Source organism: Caenorhabditis briggsae (genome assembly GCF_000004555.2).
Source record: "Caenorhabditis briggsae complete genome, chrI, whole genome shotgun sequence".
In the NCBI taxonomy this organism is placed as follows: domain Eukaryota; kingdom Metazoa; phylum Nematoda; class Chromadorea; order Rhabditida; family Rhabditidae; genus Caenorhabditis; species Caenorhabditis briggsae.
Genome location: NC_013489.2, coordinates 12,018,862 through 12,036,295, shown reverse-complemented (window position 1 = coordinate 12,036,295; position 17,434 = coordinate 12,018,862). Strand labels below are relative to the sequence as shown.

At 36.9% G+C, this 17,434-nt stretch overlaps 3 protein-coding genes across 3 annotated transcripts in view; all 3 read left to right on the top strand.

The window, feature by feature from the left end:
• The window catches only part of CBG24559, a gene marked incomplete at both ends in the record, with an annotated part of 4,506 nt that extends 1,931 nt beyond the window's left edge, over positions 1 to 2,575 (top strand). Inside the window, 5 exons of the mRNA XM_002640468.2 lie at positions 555 to 656; positions 999 to 1,073; positions 1,125 to 1,345; positions 2,092 to 2,195; positions 2,325 to 2,575. Of these exons, the coding sequence (XP_002640514.2) occupies positions 555 to 656; positions 999 to 1,073; positions 1,125 to 1,345; positions 2,092 to 2,195; positions 2,325 to 2,575 (753 nt within the window). The remainder of the gene's footprint in view (positions 1 to 554; positions 657 to 998; positions 1,074 to 1,124; positions 1,346 to 2,091; positions 2,196 to 2,324) is intronic.
• A 4,907-nt stretch (positions 2,576 to 7,482) lies between these two features.
• Positions 7,483 to 11,416, top strand: CBG24557 (the record flags this gene model as incomplete). Its single annotated transcript, XM_045241317.1, has 7 exons — positions 7,483 to 7,544; positions 8,462 to 8,608; positions 8,653 to 8,727; positions 8,886 to 8,973; positions 9,020 to 9,124; positions 9,858 to 10,366; positions 10,999 to 11,416. The coding sequence occupies 7 exons, from the start codon at positions 7,483 to 7,485 to the stop codon at positions 11,414 to 11,416; spliced, it is 1,404 nt and encodes a 467-aa protein (XP_045091364.1).
• Positions 11,417 to 14,552: 3,136 nt separating this feature from the next.
• CBG24555 overlaps positions 14,553 to 17,434 on the top strand; it is a gene marked incomplete at both ends in the record, with an annotated part of 4,539 nt that continues 1,657 nt past the window's right edge. Inside the window, 8 exons of the mRNA XM_002640466.1 lie at positions 14,553 to 14,743; positions 14,793 to 14,920; positions 14,967 to 15,173; positions 15,227 to 15,451; positions 15,496 to 15,959; positions 16,003 to 16,411; positions 16,457 to 16,817; positions 16,863 to 17,425. Of these exons, the coding sequence (XP_002640512.1) occupies positions 14,553 to 14,743; positions 14,793 to 14,920; positions 14,967 to 15,173; positions 15,227 to 15,451; positions 15,496 to 15,959; positions 16,003 to 16,411; positions 16,457 to 16,817; positions 16,863 to 17,425 (2,548 nt within the window). The remainder of the gene's footprint in view (positions 14,744 to 14,792; positions 14,921 to 14,966; positions 15,174 to 15,226; positions 15,452 to 15,495; positions 15,960 to 16,002; positions 16,412 to 16,456; positions 16,818 to 16,862; positions 17,426 to 17,434) is intronic.

The following is a 17,434-nucleotide window of genomic DNA, read 5'->3' as shown; positions in this document are numbered from 1 at the left end:
GATATCAGCAAAATTTTACTAGTTAGCCACTTTTTGATATCTTTCACAGAAAATGAGATATATAGGCTCAAAGTGGACGATCCGGGTGTCGTTCTATTAGAGGTTTTACGGTATATATCGAAAAGTCAAAATGTTTAAAAAATCAAAATTTCAGAAAGGTTTGAAAATCTGAATCTTAAACACTGAAACTTTGAAATTCTAAATAGTTCTATATGAGCAATTCGGGAATTTGTTTAAAAAATGATAAAAAATCACACATTTGAAAATTTCAGTTTTTCAAAATTCATTAAAAAATATGAAAAAGACCAAAATTGAAGAAAAATAATCATTTTGAAAAATAGACCCTCAAATTTTATTTGATTCTGATTTTCAGGAATCAATTTGAAATTCCAAATTTGGAAATTTTTCAAGTTTGAAGGAATTTATAACTTTGATAAGGAATATAGTAAAAATTTCCAAACATTTTAAAAAAACTGGGTCACCAATAAACTGAAAAAAAATCAAAGTTTCGAATTTCCCTCCAAATTCTATAATCTTTTTTTTCAAATTTTCAGACAGTATGGGCCGCTTGTCGAGCAGTGATCTTCGGATGTATCATCATAGTTGTGGGCCTAGCAATGACAGTTTTAGGATATTTTGACAAGTATTTTTCGGAGGTAAGTAACAATTTTTAACTCTAAAATAAGACCACCCGAACGTTTTTAACCGGAAAACGGGGATATTCTACTTGGAGCCCATATATTTCGGTCCTTGTAACAGATATTGAAGAGTGATCAACTGACAAAATATTTGTGGTATAATGATAAGCATTTTATCAGTTCACCACTTTTTGACATCTATTACAGGGTCCGAGATAAATAAGCTCAAAGTTGAAACCCTTCTTTTAGAGTGTTTACGGTAGCTTTTTTTGTCAAAAAGAGTTGTCCAAAAAGTATGAAAATAGACCCGAGAATTTGAGAAAATTGACGGAACCGTACAAATTTGAAAAAAACTTCCAGAAAACCGAAATCATCGACGGAACCGAACAAGTGACTCACGATAGAATGATACAGTACCAATTGAAAAGTATGCAGGTGCGTAATCAAACAATTATTTTTTCCCACTAATTACCATCCTGATTACAGTACCTCGGTCCGATTCTAATGGGAATCGGTTCATTCATTCTGATAATCGCTTGTGTGGTTACACTGGAATCTCGTGATAAGCATGCACAAATTATCACTGAAGAATCAATTTTACAAAAACGGCGAAGATTGATTTCGGAAGAAGAGGAGAAGGCGGAGCATAATGATGTTTTTATTCAGGATGATGATGAGGATAAGGAACCGTATTTTGGGGGTGGAAGGTTTGTTTTTTTAAAGGTGGGGGGACATGAAAAAAATAATGTTCTCGAAATTTCGTTTGAATATTCCCCTCGAGGAGTTGAACGTGTGGGGCGAGGATTGAGGGGGCGGCGCCGCTACCGACTGAGCTACACGGGCAAAGAGAAAGCGGTCGCCCGATTGCATTCATAAAGACAAGGACGACAGCTGTACGCAGAGTGGCGTTAAGCGTTGTACACCGTCACGGTAGAATGCATACTCTAGATACAAAAATCCCCCGTAAAATCTCCTGTCCCCCCACCTTTAAAGAAAAATTTGACAATTTTAGTTATTCCAATATTGAAAAATCCAAAAAAAAAAAGAAGAAAATTCGGAAATTCCGTTTTTCCAAATGTTGAGTTTTGTTGGGATTTTGGAAGCTCCCAATTTTTCGAATTTTCACTTTTGGCTACTTTTTTTTCAGAAAATTGGAAAAAATAAGTTTCAATTTTTCAATTTTGGAAATTTCCTATAAATTGAATTTTAGAATTTTGGAATACTCAGATGGTACAATAACAAAAATCAGAAACTTTGATTATCTAAAATTTAATAAATTTTTAATTTTTTAAATTAAAATATTGATATTTGAACTGTTTTTGGAATTTTCGGAATTATCAAAATTTTCTTGATATTTAATAGTTTTGATTTTGAATTTAAAGAGGAATTTCAGAACATTTTTTAGATCTTCTGTTCGAAATTTCGAAATTCGCTCAAAAATCCATATTTCCAGGCGATTCGTAACCCTCGACGCCAATCGGTTGGCTCCGTTAGCTGACGTGGATTCTCTGACGGACATCTCGCTCACCCATCGTGGAGGATCTGAATCCAGATTACGTGAGTTTTTGAAGGTTTTCAGAATATTCCAGAGAAGGAAGCAATAAGAGAAATTTTAAACTTTTTTTCCAATTATTCAAAAAACCCCGAACTTCAAAGTTCATAGTAAAAAAAAAAATTTTAATTCAGAATCCGAAGACGTGACTGTGCCGCCAGATTCCACAGAATTCTACCAAGAATGTGAACTTCAGGATCTAGATGAAAATGAGCCAACGACGTCTTCTAGTTTTCTGAATCCCACGACGACATTTGAAGATCTTCAAGATGACGTGGTGGTGGATGCAGACGTCGTTGCTCCCTCGGAAGTCAACGTGACGTCATCTGATTCTCCAAAAAGTCACAAATTGAGACTGGAGGTTTTGGCGTCTGAGATGGACTAATTTAATTTTAGATTTTTATGAAAATTTAGGATTTTCAATTTGTTCCGTTTTCTCATTTTTTCGAAAGTTTCTACGGGTGTTTTTATAATCATGATCAGTTTTTTTTGGAAATTATTAAAAAAATAATTTTTATCTGAATTTTTTATTTTTTTGTGTTTGTATATCTGAAAAATAATAAATACAATATTAATTTTCATCACTTTCTACTTAACCAGAGAATTTCGGAATGCCGAAAAATTCGAGATATTAAAGAAGGGTGGAAATATGACAGGGCTTGAAAGAGAAGAAAATTTGAAAATGGGATAAAAAGTGAAGAAAAGAAAAGAACAGTCACCCCACAATGGATGTATATTTACAAAAAAAGAATAAATAATAAGAGCATTCTGTGGGCATAAGTGATTTATTGAGTAGAAGTAGGTTTTACATAAGAAGGTAAGAGCCGAGATTTAACGCCGACTCGTGGGAATCGGGACTTTTGGGGATTACGTTGAAGTAGACTGAGAATTATAGTAGAACTTTATTGTAGAACATTTTGAATATGATTGTTTTATTGGGAGCTGTTAGTTAAAGGAGGCCAGACATGAAAATTTTCAAAATTCTAGTTTTTTGATATATGACATAGTACAGTCAGAAAATAACAATGGACACCAAACCATAACTCCTTGTTACTGTACAAGCAAGAACGCGACCGTTCTTCGAAGCGGCGCCAACTCCTCGTTTCATAATCGTTTTTCCGGCAGCAGACGACAAAGGCCTTGTGGTGTAGTGGGGGGGCACGCTTGGCTATCAGTCGCGTATCGCGGGTTCGATTCCCATTAGTTCGTTTTCGTTTTTCTTTCTTTTTTCATGCGACGGCATCATAGAATGACCGAATAACAAGAAAAAGTAGGGAATAATTGCCAAACAGTGAAGAAATCTAGTGTATTCTAAAAAAAATAAATGCTCGTCAAGTAGCGCGCATTGGTCGCAATCGCACGATTTTCCGTCAGAATACATGATCTCGTTCCAAGAAAACTCCGTAGACTTTCGTGTCTGGCCTCCTTTAAGAAGGCATATCACAAGAAGAGAAGGCATATCACATGACCAGGTTTAGATTTTTTTAAAATTTTTTCAGGTTATAATATTTCGAATGTAAATATAAAACAAATTTAATCATAGCAAAAGAAAACATTATGATGTATATTGATAGTTGAATCGATGTTTCATTCTTTTGTATCTCTGACGTAAGCATCTATGTAGACAGGGACAGAACAGAATGGGAAACGGAATACTTCCTTGGAGAAGGGGGAGAGGGGTATTTATACGGATCTCGGGGATTGAATAGTGGGCCAATGGTGAGTAAACGGTCTGTTCCGTTTAGATAAATACGAAATAGTTGAGATCAATAGTTATCAGTTTCAGTAAGGTTTTATTGTTCAGCCTTTGCAATAACAAGACGAGAAGTGTCAAGTTGAGATATTCCAAATAATCTCTCACCTTGTGTAGATCTCAAACTTGGGTAATTAAACCATTTACTGGTAAGCAAAGAAAAAGATAAAAAGGATAAAGTTAAAATGAAACAATAAAAAGATACATCAATTGTGGCTCTCGCCGGTTGTTATACACGTTTTTTAAACCAAAATATTGTGATTTGTCATCGAGATTCATCATCCAACTTGTTTAAAAGCTACATTGGTTTATTGAACGATATAGAATGATACAATAGAGGGGCTTTTATACTGGTTACATGATAAAGAATTTAATAAAAGAAAGTGATTGCGGGGATGCAATGCACATTCCCCCGGTGAATCACCATCAGAAGAGTGCGATTTAGCACACAACTTATGTTTGGATGACGAATCTCGATGACATCAACGAAACACGTTGACAAGAAGTAATTCTCAAAGGGGTAGCCAAATACTTAAACATGAACCCTCCTTCATCCTTCCTTTACACTATTCGGCTCCACGCCCTCGTCCTGACCTCGACAGGGGTTCGTCGGTCACAACACTCCCGGCGGCCACAAAATTCCTGACATAACTCCTGGCCGTTCCTTGGATGGAAAACCGAGTCGATCTGGAAATATTCGAGTTCGAGTCTGTTGGAAATAAGAAGGGTTTAGAGATTTCAATTTTTTCATTAAGAGCCTATTTGTCCTGGACAGAAACTAAGATTTTTCTCTTCGTGTGATTTGTGAATCCTCGTGTGTCAAAGTCTAGAGGAGACTAAAGCACACTTATGTGAATCCTAGAATAACTAAATGCCTAATAAAGACTTACTAAAGAGTATGCTGGATTCAGTGAAGATTCCTGCCACACGGGGCGTTTTATTTCCAACTTTGTTCGGATTCGTCGATGCACCATATGCTGGATTCGGTGTTCTCCGGAAGCCTGCCAAATCTCCTTATAAGATCTTGTGTTCTGAAACTTGGTTGATTAAACAATTATAGCAATGCTAAAATCACACTTACTGTTCACAAGAAAGCTAGCAAAATATGTATATTGAAATATTCAGAAAAATAGAAAATATACAGATCGTTTTGAAGTATGGGAATTTTGAAAAAAAATCAGAGAAATTTGAGGGCCGGTGGAAAATCTGATACCAGCCATTTGGTGAGTAAAGTAGAGGAATGAAGATGGGGAATAGGAGACAAGGCTGTTGGTTTTCTTTTTTTCTCTTTCTCTTTTCTGACGGTGATTCATTGTGGTACGTGCATTGCCGCTCCCGTGATGCACATACCATAATGACTTTTCTTTATTATATTCTTTCACACTTTAACCAGCATAAAAACCGATCTACTGTATTATATCTATCGTTTAATAAATCATGTAGATCTAAAAAAGCGGCAATCTTTGAAATACAAGCTTAAAGGTGGGGGGACATGAAAAAAATAATGTTCTCGAAATTCCGTTCAAAGATGCCCCTCGAGGAGTTGAACTTGTGAGGGCGATGATTGAGGGTGCAGCGCCGCTACCGACTGAGCCACGCGGGCAAACAGAAAGCGCACGCCCGATTGCATACATAAAGGCGAGGAGGACATCTGTACGCAGAGTGACATTAAGCGTTGTACACCGTGACGGTAGAATGCATACTCTAGCTACAAAAAAACTACGAAAAATCTCCTGTCCCCCCACCTTTAAGGAGCCCAATTATCGGCTTTGTTCCAGTTGAGAGGACCCAATCAAACAAGGATCTGAAAAGAAATTGAGGAATCTGAACTTAAAAAACTGAAAATAATAATTAAAAAATTAGTGTAACCCATGAGAGCCGAATCTACAGTATACAATGCTAACTCTCACTTTAAACAAAACGGCAATTGTTCTCCGTTTTTTAATTGGATCAATTTATTTCAAAGTTATCATAATGTATCATGTCAAGAATTTGATGGCACTTAGAATTGCACGGTACAAGACAACGATTACCAAACGAGAATTATACCGAAACACTAGAAAAAAGGCAAAAAAACATGCCAAAAGTGGAACCAACTGCTTCCAAACTATATCTCTTCTCTTTTATTATTCTGACATCACATTATTTTTGGGGTACACTTTCACCCAAAAAAAGGAATACCCCCAACTGATTTGGATTCGTGTCTTCTTCTTCTTCTGAATCCTTGACGACTACATATAAATATGTGTCACAAAAAAACAGACGCCCCTCTGTCTTCTTTTTTTCTAGTTTTCTAATTTTCTTCTATTCTCTTTTTTGTACTCCCATGAAACTCCTTCTTCTCATTTGTGTTGTAATTTTTATAACAGGTAACTTTTACCATCAACTTTGAACCCATATATCTGATTTTTTGTAAAAGATATAAAAAATTTGTCAACTGATAAAATGTTTATCATAATATTAGCAGTATTTTATTAGTTAATCACTTTGTGATATCTTCCACAGAAACCGAGATAATTGATCTCAAAGTTATCAGTTTGAAAGGCAATTTCTCACTTTTCTAGCTCAAGTTCAATGTCTGGAGGTCATAGAAGACGTTGATGAGTTGGAAACCACAAGGAAAAAAGCCTACAGTATTCCCGATTACTGTACTCGCTATGCTGACAATTTCAAATCTTACTGTAGCAGTGGAGCACAGTTGGAAAAGTTAGAAGGGTTGCTGACGCATTTTTGTGAAAGTTATATGAAAAATTGTAATGTGGCGGGCAAGGTTGAAAAAATAACAGAAAGCGGGAAACCGGAAGAGTGAGTGAAGCTGAGCGATCGGTCAGCTCGGTCGGATGAAGGTCGGCTAATTTTGTGTTTCTAGAGTATTCCCAACACCGAAACCATTTTTCTCAACTACGACTACAGAGCCAAAACTGAACTATTGCGAAGGAAATGCTGAAAAATACAAAAAGGAATGTGAGAAAGAAGGATTCCTTCCAGAAGTTTTCTGTAAAAAATATCGAGAATTATGCGGAAATTTGGAAAAAGTGGATGCTGATACAACGAGAAGCGTAGTCGATGACGATGCGGATTCATTGTGAGATTCATGGTGGACTAACTTTTACTAGTTGAGTTTTCTAGGCCACCAACTTTTATGGCCTAGAAATGACCTGATAATCATCCGGTGGGTTTCTAGGCCATTTTAACATAGTGGCCTAGGAAACTCAACTTGTTAAAGATAGGCCACCACGTTAAAATGACCTATAAAACAAAGAAGGTGCATGTTTCCCCAATTCTAGACAAAAAACGTTGGTGGCCTAAAAAATACGTGTTGTGAAAGTTAGGCCACCGAGCCAGATGACGTATATTTTTAAATTTCCAGAGAAACGCCTGCCGAGTTTGAGGAACACCAAAAAAATCTGACGTTGTCTGAAAAAGTTTCTCAAGAAAACGAGGAATCAGTTGTAGAAGCTCAAGGTGCTGGAACTGATGAAGTGACGGTATACTGTACTAATTACATTGAAAATTATAACTTTTATTGCGTTGGAGACATGGCTCCAGAACACAAAAAGTTTTGCGACTCCTATAAGAGAAACTGTCCGGATCGAGTTTCGTAAGTCATGGCAATTGAATGTACCTAACTTTGAGCCCATATATCTCGGTTCCTGTGAAAGATACCAAAAATATGTCAACTGATAAAATATTTTTGATGTTATGACAAACATTTTATTAGTAAACACATCTTTGATATTATTAACCAAAACCGATATAAGTAGGCTTAAAGTGAATGAAGCTTCTTTGGCGTACCCTAAAAAGAAGGGGACGTCAGAAAAGCATTGGTGGCTTTGAGCCTAAATATCTCAGTTCCTGTATGAGATATCAAGAAAAAATCAATTTATAAAATGTTTATCATAATATCAAAAATATTTTATTAGTTGACTATTTTTTGATATAAGAAGGAGCGATTTTCAAAATTTTCAATTTTCATCCCAAATCACTTCGATTTCCAAAATTTCTGGGAATTTGGAAATTTTACGTGATTCACAGAAATTGAACGTTGCAATTTCTGGGATTTTTCACAGAACTCGAACGGTTCGAGTTCTGGGATTTTGGAAATTCACGTGATTTTACTGAAACTTCCAGGAAATTTTGGAAATTGAAGTGATTGGGGATGAAAATTGAANATTTTTAAAANNNGNCCCTTTTTTTTATTTTTTCTATGGACTGAGATAACTAAGCCGACATTTATAGGGGTGATAAGGGACCAACGTCAAATTGGAATATTTGTACTTTAAGCTCATATATCTGGATTCCTACATAAGATATCAAAAAGTTATCAACTGATAAAACTTTGTTGATAATATGTTAAACATTTTATCAGTTGACTACTTTTTGACATCATTCACAGAAACCGAGATAATTGAGCTCAAAGTTGATGGGTTGGGTGGCACTCTATTAGGCATGCTCCATGTGATTTCTTATTTTTTATTGAATTTGAATTTCCTATTTTCCCAAAATGTCTTCTTTCAGACTCAAACAATCCGGGTCATTTTTGGGAAATGATCGTGATAGCGAGACTTCAGATTCGACGTCATCAGAAGATAAAACTTATTTATATAAGGGAACGAAAAAAGAATACTGTGAAAAGTTCAGTGTTAATTATGAATATTATTGCAAGTAAGTTGAGAATGCGAAATCCTATTCACAGAAGTGCTTTCCAGAGGAACAATTGAAAATGCTGAAATTTTCACAAAATTCTGTCCATCCTACAAAAAAGCTTGTGTTACAGCAAATCAGTAAGTTTCGCTATTACCGTAAAACCTGTATTAGAAGGGCCGGACCTTCTATTGTTCAAAGGTACCTCCGAAGAGCCCTTCTATTAGTGGGGCCTATCTAATACAGGTTTTACGGTATGTACTCTAATTTGAAGCCTTACGTCTTTTGAATTCTTCAGAAAACCATCGAATCCATTCTCCCCATCTAAAGGCCAAACTCCAGTTTCAAGTGCCAGTACATCCGATTTTCCAGACGTAGAGCATCCGGTATTAGACATGAGAATATGACTTTTAAGAGCAAAATAAGTTGCAGAGCGCCGGAAAATCAAAATCTTCAAGAAGGAGAGGCAAAAAAATCAAAAAATTGCGACCTTGCTCGATTGATTGCGATGAACGAATTTTCCCGCATTGCACAAAAGTAAGTGATATCATATTTGAACATAATGGCCTAACTTTTGCAAGTTGAGTTTTCTAGGCCACCAACTTTTATAGCCTAGAAATGGCATGATATTAACCTGATATGCTTTCTAGGTCAGTTTAACATAGTGGCCTAAATTTTGCAAGTTGGATTTTCTAGGCCATTAAATTCTATGGTCTAGAAATGGTCTGATATTTACGTAGTGGATTTCTAGGCTGTTTTAACATAGTGGCCTAACTTTTGCAAGTTGAGTTTTCTAGGCCACTAACTTTTATGGCCTAGAACTGACCTGATATTAACCTGGTATGTTTTCTAGGCCTTTTCGACATGGTAGCCTAACTTTTGCAAATTGAGCTTTCTAGGCCACCAACTTTTATGACCTAGAAACGATCTGATAATCACCCGGTGGCTTTCTAGGCTATTTTAACATAGTGGCCTAGTTTTTGCCAGTTTCTAGGACAACATTGTAATGGGCCTAGAATTGATGATCTGATATTAATCTGCCATGTGTTATAGGTCATTTTTATTTGGTGGCCTAACTTTTGCAATTTGAGTTTTTTAGGCTACCAACTTTTACGGCCTAGAAATGACCTGATATTGACCTGGTATGTTTTCTAGGCTATTTTAACACGGCTCCCTAACTTTTGTAAGTTGAGATTTCTCGGTCACCATGGTGAATGGCCTTGAAATGGCCTGAAACTTAATAATACAAAACTAAACTCGAATTTCGCAGCAATGCAAATGTGATTACGACTACCCAGCAGTGCAGAAATTCTGTAATCCTCCGCCTCTACCAATGTTCTTGAACACATGCAGGCTATGGTACTACGGATGTCCGAAATATGAGCAATATCATTATGCATCCCAGTTCATCTACTCGAAAGCAGAAAAAGGAAAAGTTCTTGAAGGACCAAAAACACAGACCACTTTCCAATTATTGGCACCTTCTGGAGAGACGTTGCCTTATAAACCTGCAAGATTCCGAAGGGATACGGTGGATATGGTTCTTTGGCCAATGGACAATAGTACAGACTTCATTGGATATTCAGAGGGGAATATTGTGGATAATTGGGATAGTTCGAATTCTTCGAATGCTTCAAAAGACAGGATAATTCAAAATCCCACCATCCCATCACTGCAGAATTCTTTGGAAACCCAGCAAGATAAAATGGTGAAACTGAAAAACGGAACAATGGTTCATCTAGTAGCTGCACCAAAACTACCACCACATGTACAAGCAAAGTGAGTGAAAATTCTGAAAAATCTAAAAATCCAAAATTTGAATTTCTCTTAATCTGGAATTTTTCTTTTTTTTTCTGGAATTTGGAAATGTTTGATATTTTACGAAATGTTTAGATTTTTCAAATTCTTAGATTTTTCGAAATCTCCGGTTTATGGACTTTTGGATACTCAGAATTTTTCAAATCTTGGACTTTGGAATTTTTTTGGAACTCCCAATTTTCGAAAAATTTCAAAAATTCCAAGATTTCGGATTCCAAAAAATTTTGAAAATTTTGGAAATCTTTGATTCGCGGGTTTTTGGAATTTTTAGATTTTTCGAATGTTCAGATTTTTGAATTTTCAGAATATTAAAATTTTTGAAACCATCGATTTTTAGGTTTTTCGAATTTTCGAAACCTTTTGGAAAATCTAAAAATTTGAAAGGTTCAGAAATCCAAAAGTCCGAAAATTTCACAAACTCAAAAACGTAAAAATTTCAAAAAACCGAGAATTTCCAAAAATCCAAAAATCTGAAAACCCAAGATTCCAATTTTCGAGAAATCTAAATATCTAAAACTCGGAAAATCCAACATTTTGAAGAATTGAAAATTCCCAGAGATGAAAAAACCCAAAACATCCAAAATTTTTTTCAGAGATCAAGTAATCAAAGATCCATCAACTGACACTAAACCACCCGACCTTCCTCGCTCAAAAAAGACCACCGGTGGCGAGGCGGTACCTGTCTATTCGGATAGTGTCTTCTCAAACGCCCTGGCTCAATACAACACATTGACCGACTCTCGAGGAATTCTCCATCGTCCCAGGAGTCGTTCTCCATTCACAAAACCAGGACTTTGGGAGCCCAATCCAGACGACCCACATAACAGGGACCATGCAAACAAGTACTACTACCATCCATACTCTGTTGGTGTCGATTGGTTGCAGGGGCAATTGACATGGGGCGCTCATTTCGCCGTTCCGGCTGCTGGCGTTGGAGGAACCGATGGATTTAGTGCTGTGCACTTTCCATCGCTTGGTACTTTCCTTAATATTCCTGATGATTATGATTAATTTGATCTATTTATTGTCAGTAATAAACTTTATAAATTTTTCAATATGAATGAATACTTTGATGTTTGTTTTAAGATGAGTCATCTATTTGCCGGGCCTCCGACGCTTCAAACAGCTGACCAGTGCGCCTTCGGCGCGATTTGACCTAGTTTTGATTGGTTCGTCATTTTGCTCCTCATTTTGTTAAAGGGTCACATAAATCTATACTTATTTTTCAAAATTTTCCAAAGTCCACAGATTGACAGGAGGACCAAGAGAAGCGTGTAGCGTTTTATATATAAGGAAGATATCAGGTTTGCTTTTATATTTTTTTGTCACCTTAAGTCGGTAAGAACGTGATGAGTAAGAATAGACATTTTGTGCTGAAAGATTTTTCCTTTGTATTATTAGTCATTTCCCCCTCTTACTCAGCTTTGAATGATGCCGTGCGGTGAACGACAGAACCACTATACTATAGACTCCGCCCATGTGTCCTAGAGATCAAACATCTTCAAATCTCTCATGACTCATGTGTCCCTCGGGACATATGGGCGGAGTCTAGCAAAAGGGGTGTATAAAAGAGAGCGCTAATTCTCTATCCACTTCATTTCTGATTCCCTTAAGGACATCTACAGGTCACCGTCTGCATGGAGGCCACTATATTCTTGATTTTTCGTTAAAATTCTATAAATATTCATTCTAAAGTTGCAAAATTGGCAAATATTCGGATGGTGAGTAATTTGGGAATTAATTTTTTAATATTATCGCTGTCTGAGAAAAAAGGTTGAGACGCAGCAATTCCTCGTCTCCAGTTTCAGTACCCGTGATTTTAAAGTAAAAATAGCGTACACCTGTGTGGGATTTCCTTCCCTTTTCCCTCTCGCCCTCCATTATCACCCTTATAAGATGACGGGTACTGTAAGCGGAGCCCAGGAGGTTCAGCCCCGGAGGGACGCAAACCGACTGTATTTCCAGTCAGGGCCATTCAGAAGAATTGGAACTTGTCAAGGAAACTGTAATAAGTCATTTTTCGGATCGCGACGCATACGCAGCGCAACATAAAATTCTCTAGAATCTAGCCTGGATGACTCACTCATTCTTTTTGATAGCTATGATTTTGTGATTTCTTTTTCCTTCATGTGACTGGGTTCTCTCTCTCTCTCTCTCTCTCTCTCTCTCTCTCTCTCTCTCTCTCTCTTTCTAGTATCGCAATAGATATATTTAATGAGAGAGAGAGAGAGAGAGAGAGAGAGAGAGAGAGAGAGTCATATTTAAAAGCGCGGCAATTCAAAAATGTTCACATCTCTTCCGGTTTGAATTCCCTTTTGAACATTTAAATCTGTAATATACTTACAGATCTCTCCTTACAATATACTTACAGATTTGTATGACCATGAACTCCACTCCTCAGCCAACCGATGATTTCCAAAACATCCGTGCCAATCTCGGAAGCATCCAACTTGCCGTTGCCCACCGTGATTTTCCTCTATTTGTCTTATACTAGTAAAATGTCATTCTTTCAGAAGATCAACGTTGACGTCTCCACTGAAAAAGTGGACGTAAACGCCAAGGCTAAATATATCGAGAAGAAGGTAAGAATGAAAACAAAAGTTTACAAAATTTTTGTAATTATTGTTTCAGATCAAAGAGATGAGCTTGACAAAAGAGGAACTCGAGAAACTTCAGATCGAGAAGGAAAGAGAATTGATCATCCCTTTTTTTTGGCCAAAAATTCGGGGGGTACAATGATTCGGGGGTACAAGGGGGTACAACTGATTTAGGGGTACAAAATTGATGATTCGGGGGTAAAAAATTCGTGGGTACAAAAATTCGGGGGTACAACGATTCGGGGGTACAACGATTCGGGGGTACAAACTACCAATGATTCTGGGGTACAACTCATTTCATTTAGGGGTACAACGCTTGTGATTCGGGGGTACAATTTTTTTTGAGGGAGTTTCTGAATTCCTGAATTTCAGAACTTTGGAATTTCAGTATTTCGGAACCTGAGAATTTCGGAACTTCACAGTCTGAGAATTTCAGATTTTCAGCACTTCAAAATCTCAGAAACTCGGACAGAATTTCGGTCCATTCTCCAGGGGTACATCGAAATAGGGTACATCATGCTCAAGGGGTACATTGACTGAGTGGGTACGCAGTCTGAAGGGGTACATCTAGGTAGTTGCACAAAAACAAAAAGTTCGGATCTGGTCGAGATTGAACTCGCGACTTCAGTTTTTCGTGCACCCACGCGCACCACTACACCAATTCACCCAGTTTCCCTTCTCAACCGCAACCCGTACATATTCGGTGGTTTCTAAAGCAGGAAGAAAGTGAAAGAGGTTGAGAAAAAACAACTTCCGGAAGATTTCCCACGACTATATCTGAAAGTGGACACAACGTAATTTAAAATTCAATTCGGCACTGAAATTTTTCTGTTAGATTTCATTTAGTTTTTTTTTCACTTCTGTAGTTTACAAAACTTTGTAGAGATGAAGGAAAAACCAATGAAAAGGCATGAATTCCGAATTCTGACAGCAAAACTATGAAAAAAAACCTATTATTTGTCTTCCGAAATCAGAAATAAATCGGAAATTAAGGGATTTTTGTCTGAAAAAAATTATTTTTAGGCCAGGATTTTGATTTCAGCTGATTCCATCGTCGTTTCCAATCGCTCACTTCTGTACTTTATCTGTCAGTGTTTAAAACAATTTTTTATATAAGAAATTTGCTTTTTTTTCTCGAAAATGTGTCTTTTACTGTGAGTTCTGTGTTTGAATCCCAAAAAATTGCTCGAAATTCTCATGGAAGAGTTTCCGGAATTTTCTAGGCCAGGGGCCGTTGTCGATTTACGAAGGCAATGTTTTCTATTTTTCCTCCTATTTTCTCGATTTTCAACGATTTTTGACTGTTTTTCGTATTTTTTTTTTGCAGAAATTTGTGGAAGATTATGAATTTTTGGTTATCACAGTAGTTCTGGTCACCATTTTCAGTCCTAGACTCATTTTTCGTATGACGTAATCGATAACGTCATATGACGTAATCGATGACGTCATATGACGTAATCGATGACGTATTTTTGAACTACCAATTGTCCTATTTTTTCGTTTTTCATCTTTTTTTCAGAACGTTTTTGTGATTTTACAAAAATCTCAAAATGGACGAGAGTGATTCTGAAATTAAAATGTCGAGTGACGGCCAAAATGAACCAGAAAAAACGAAAATATCTGCCAAAGGAGAACCAATAAAAGAATTTTCGCTTGATTTGGATGAGGATGGCATATGGAGAACAGGTCCCTATTCGAACAAATTTTCAGTTAAAACGATGAAAGATATCATTGAAAACTGGTCAGTTGAAAAAGAAAATTTAATTTTAAAACCAAGTTATCTGTTTCAGTGTGACATCGTCAAATCTCACCGATTTTCGTTTGCCAGTGTTTTCGGAACCGTCAGTGAAATTCGCAAAATTTCGAAACGAAGATCATAAACTTTGTGATGGACTGTCTTGGTGGAAAACAACGAATGGTAGGATCAGCTGACTTTCAATTCATTTTTATTATTTTCTTTTCAGGTAGAAAAATCCGTCCGAGACCCAGAAAGATCGAATACGATGGATGCTCTTACAGATATTACAATTGCATCAATCCTAATGATGATGCTTTCAAAAAATTTGAGATTTATCCGGAGAAGGAAGAGTTCGTTTTCGTAGTATACGTGTCTCAAAATGGTCGAATGGACTACGATGTTCTGAAATCATCAAAACCTAACAGACTAACTGGTAAGAACAACTTTGCTCTAATAAAAGCGTTTATATAAAATTCAAATATTCAGAAGCAGAGTGTCAATTGATTCATCGGTCCCTGAAAGGAAGAACTGTGAAAGGAGCTTTCGAAGATCTAAAATCAGGAGCCCTTAATTTCAGTACCCGCCAAATCAGAAACCAGATGAAGTATCAGCCGGATTGTGTGAAGTCGAAGAGGGGCCGCGTGAGCGTGACAACACCAGAATCACTCGCATCTTTTGGAACAGAAAATGGCTTCCGTCTATTTTCTAGTGGTAAACAGGAACGTTTTTTTGAAAATATAATTTTTTCATTTTAGATAACCAGTTTGGAGCGATTTATCTCGATTCGGACACACTGAATCTTTATATGAATAGTCTACCGACAAAACAAACTGTACTGGAATATAGAAAGCTTTTAACTGGATGCGAAGATTGGACTTCAGAAGAAGTCAATGATTTTTTATCTTGTTACAGTCCGACAGCAAATAGTGGGATTATTAAGCATATGGCTGGACAGTTACAGATTGATAGCACTTTTGATTTGTCAGATTGTGTTGTGACAACAATCTCTGGAGATATAGGAGACTTCACATCGCGCTGCAGCGGAAAAATTCGCCATGTTCTTTTAGGATTCATGATTTCCTCGTCGAAAAATGCACTAAATCACAAGAGTTTTGCTCGCGAAATTGACGATTTCTTCCTGCAAGTTGATCCTATGCGAAAAAAATCAATTCCATCACTGATGACAGACGGCGAAGAATCTTTTAAATATTACAGCAAGGTATAGAAAACTTTAAATTTGTGTAGTCTCATGTTTCTTTCAGATGAAATATTTGGAAGACACTCAAGTTCTCAGGTGTCTAGTACATCGTCGAAACAACTTGACATTCATTCAAAGTAAAAAGAATATAAGCCAGTCAGATTTGAACAAAATTTTCGGAAGACAGATTGGAGATGAAGTTGAAAATGGAATTTTCAATGTAATGAGTTCAGAAGCGATGGAAGCGGAGATTGTCAAGTGTAATTTTGCGCCGGCTCTAAAGAAGTGGTTGCTCGATAGAAAAGAAGATCTCTTTTCAACCCATTCTCTCCGATCTCGTCTGATGGCTGGGCTGCTTCTAAACTATGCATCTACGAATCGAATTGAGAACCTTAATTCACGAATCAAAATTGCGATTCCACGAAAACTAAATGGACGCACTTGCTTGGATAAGCTGTTGGAATTTATCGAGGGTAGGGTTGACTGTAAAAACATCTAAAGTTGGATATGTTTTATAGATGAGAAAAAGGAATTTTGCAAGTCGATTTTGACTGAAAAGAGCGAGCTGATCCGATACGCGAATTTCAAAAAAACCGGAATTTTGTCAGCACAAAGTCAAGTTAAAGCTTTGCAAAAACATGGATTTCGTACTTTTTCGTTATCTCATGTGTTTGAAATGCCGAAAACCGTATGGAGAAGTGTGCCGAAACAGATGAAAATTGGAGAAGTCTTCAATAAGAACGTAATCTACCATAAATCCGGTCAGTATCTTGTGGAGAAAGATGACAAATCGTTTTTTGTTGTGAAAACGACCGAAACAAATATCGAATGCAAGGATCCCAAGTGTGCTTCAAAACCTGCTATCACTTGCTCACATGTGTATGTTTGAATTGCGTTTCATACTGGAGTATGTTTTTTTTTTAGCTTCGCTGTACTCAGTACACTGCCAACGAAAAAATGCCAAGAAGTTCTGAATATTCGCGAAAAGTTCTTGATTTCACTGTCGAGGAGTTTGCAAATCAAATCAATCAACGACGGAAAAGACGCAAAAAGATACCCGAACCGGAAGTACTCTAAAAGGTCACATAATAACGGCGGGAGAACTGTATCCGAATTCAAGAAGGTCAATAGAAATGTCTCTGGCGAGTCTGAAAGCGGTGATGATGAAAGGAAAGCAGATGGGAATATTTCTAGTGATGAGGAAAATGACAGTGATTGTGATGTGAATAGCTTGAATTCTAAACCCAATGTCTTCGATGAGTCGGGAGATATCGTCGAGGATGAAATTAATTGTAATTCCAATGATGAACATGTCAATCTAGTCCTTGACCCTTCTGTGGATCACTTGAACTCTCATGATTCTTGCATGGATCTTTCTGATGATCCAAGAAAGTATGACAGCGATTCTGATGAGGAGAATGATATTTTCGGATATCAGAATGTCAATCCAGTGCCGAAGCCATCAAATCGTGTCTCGAATGATCATAGTTCACAGA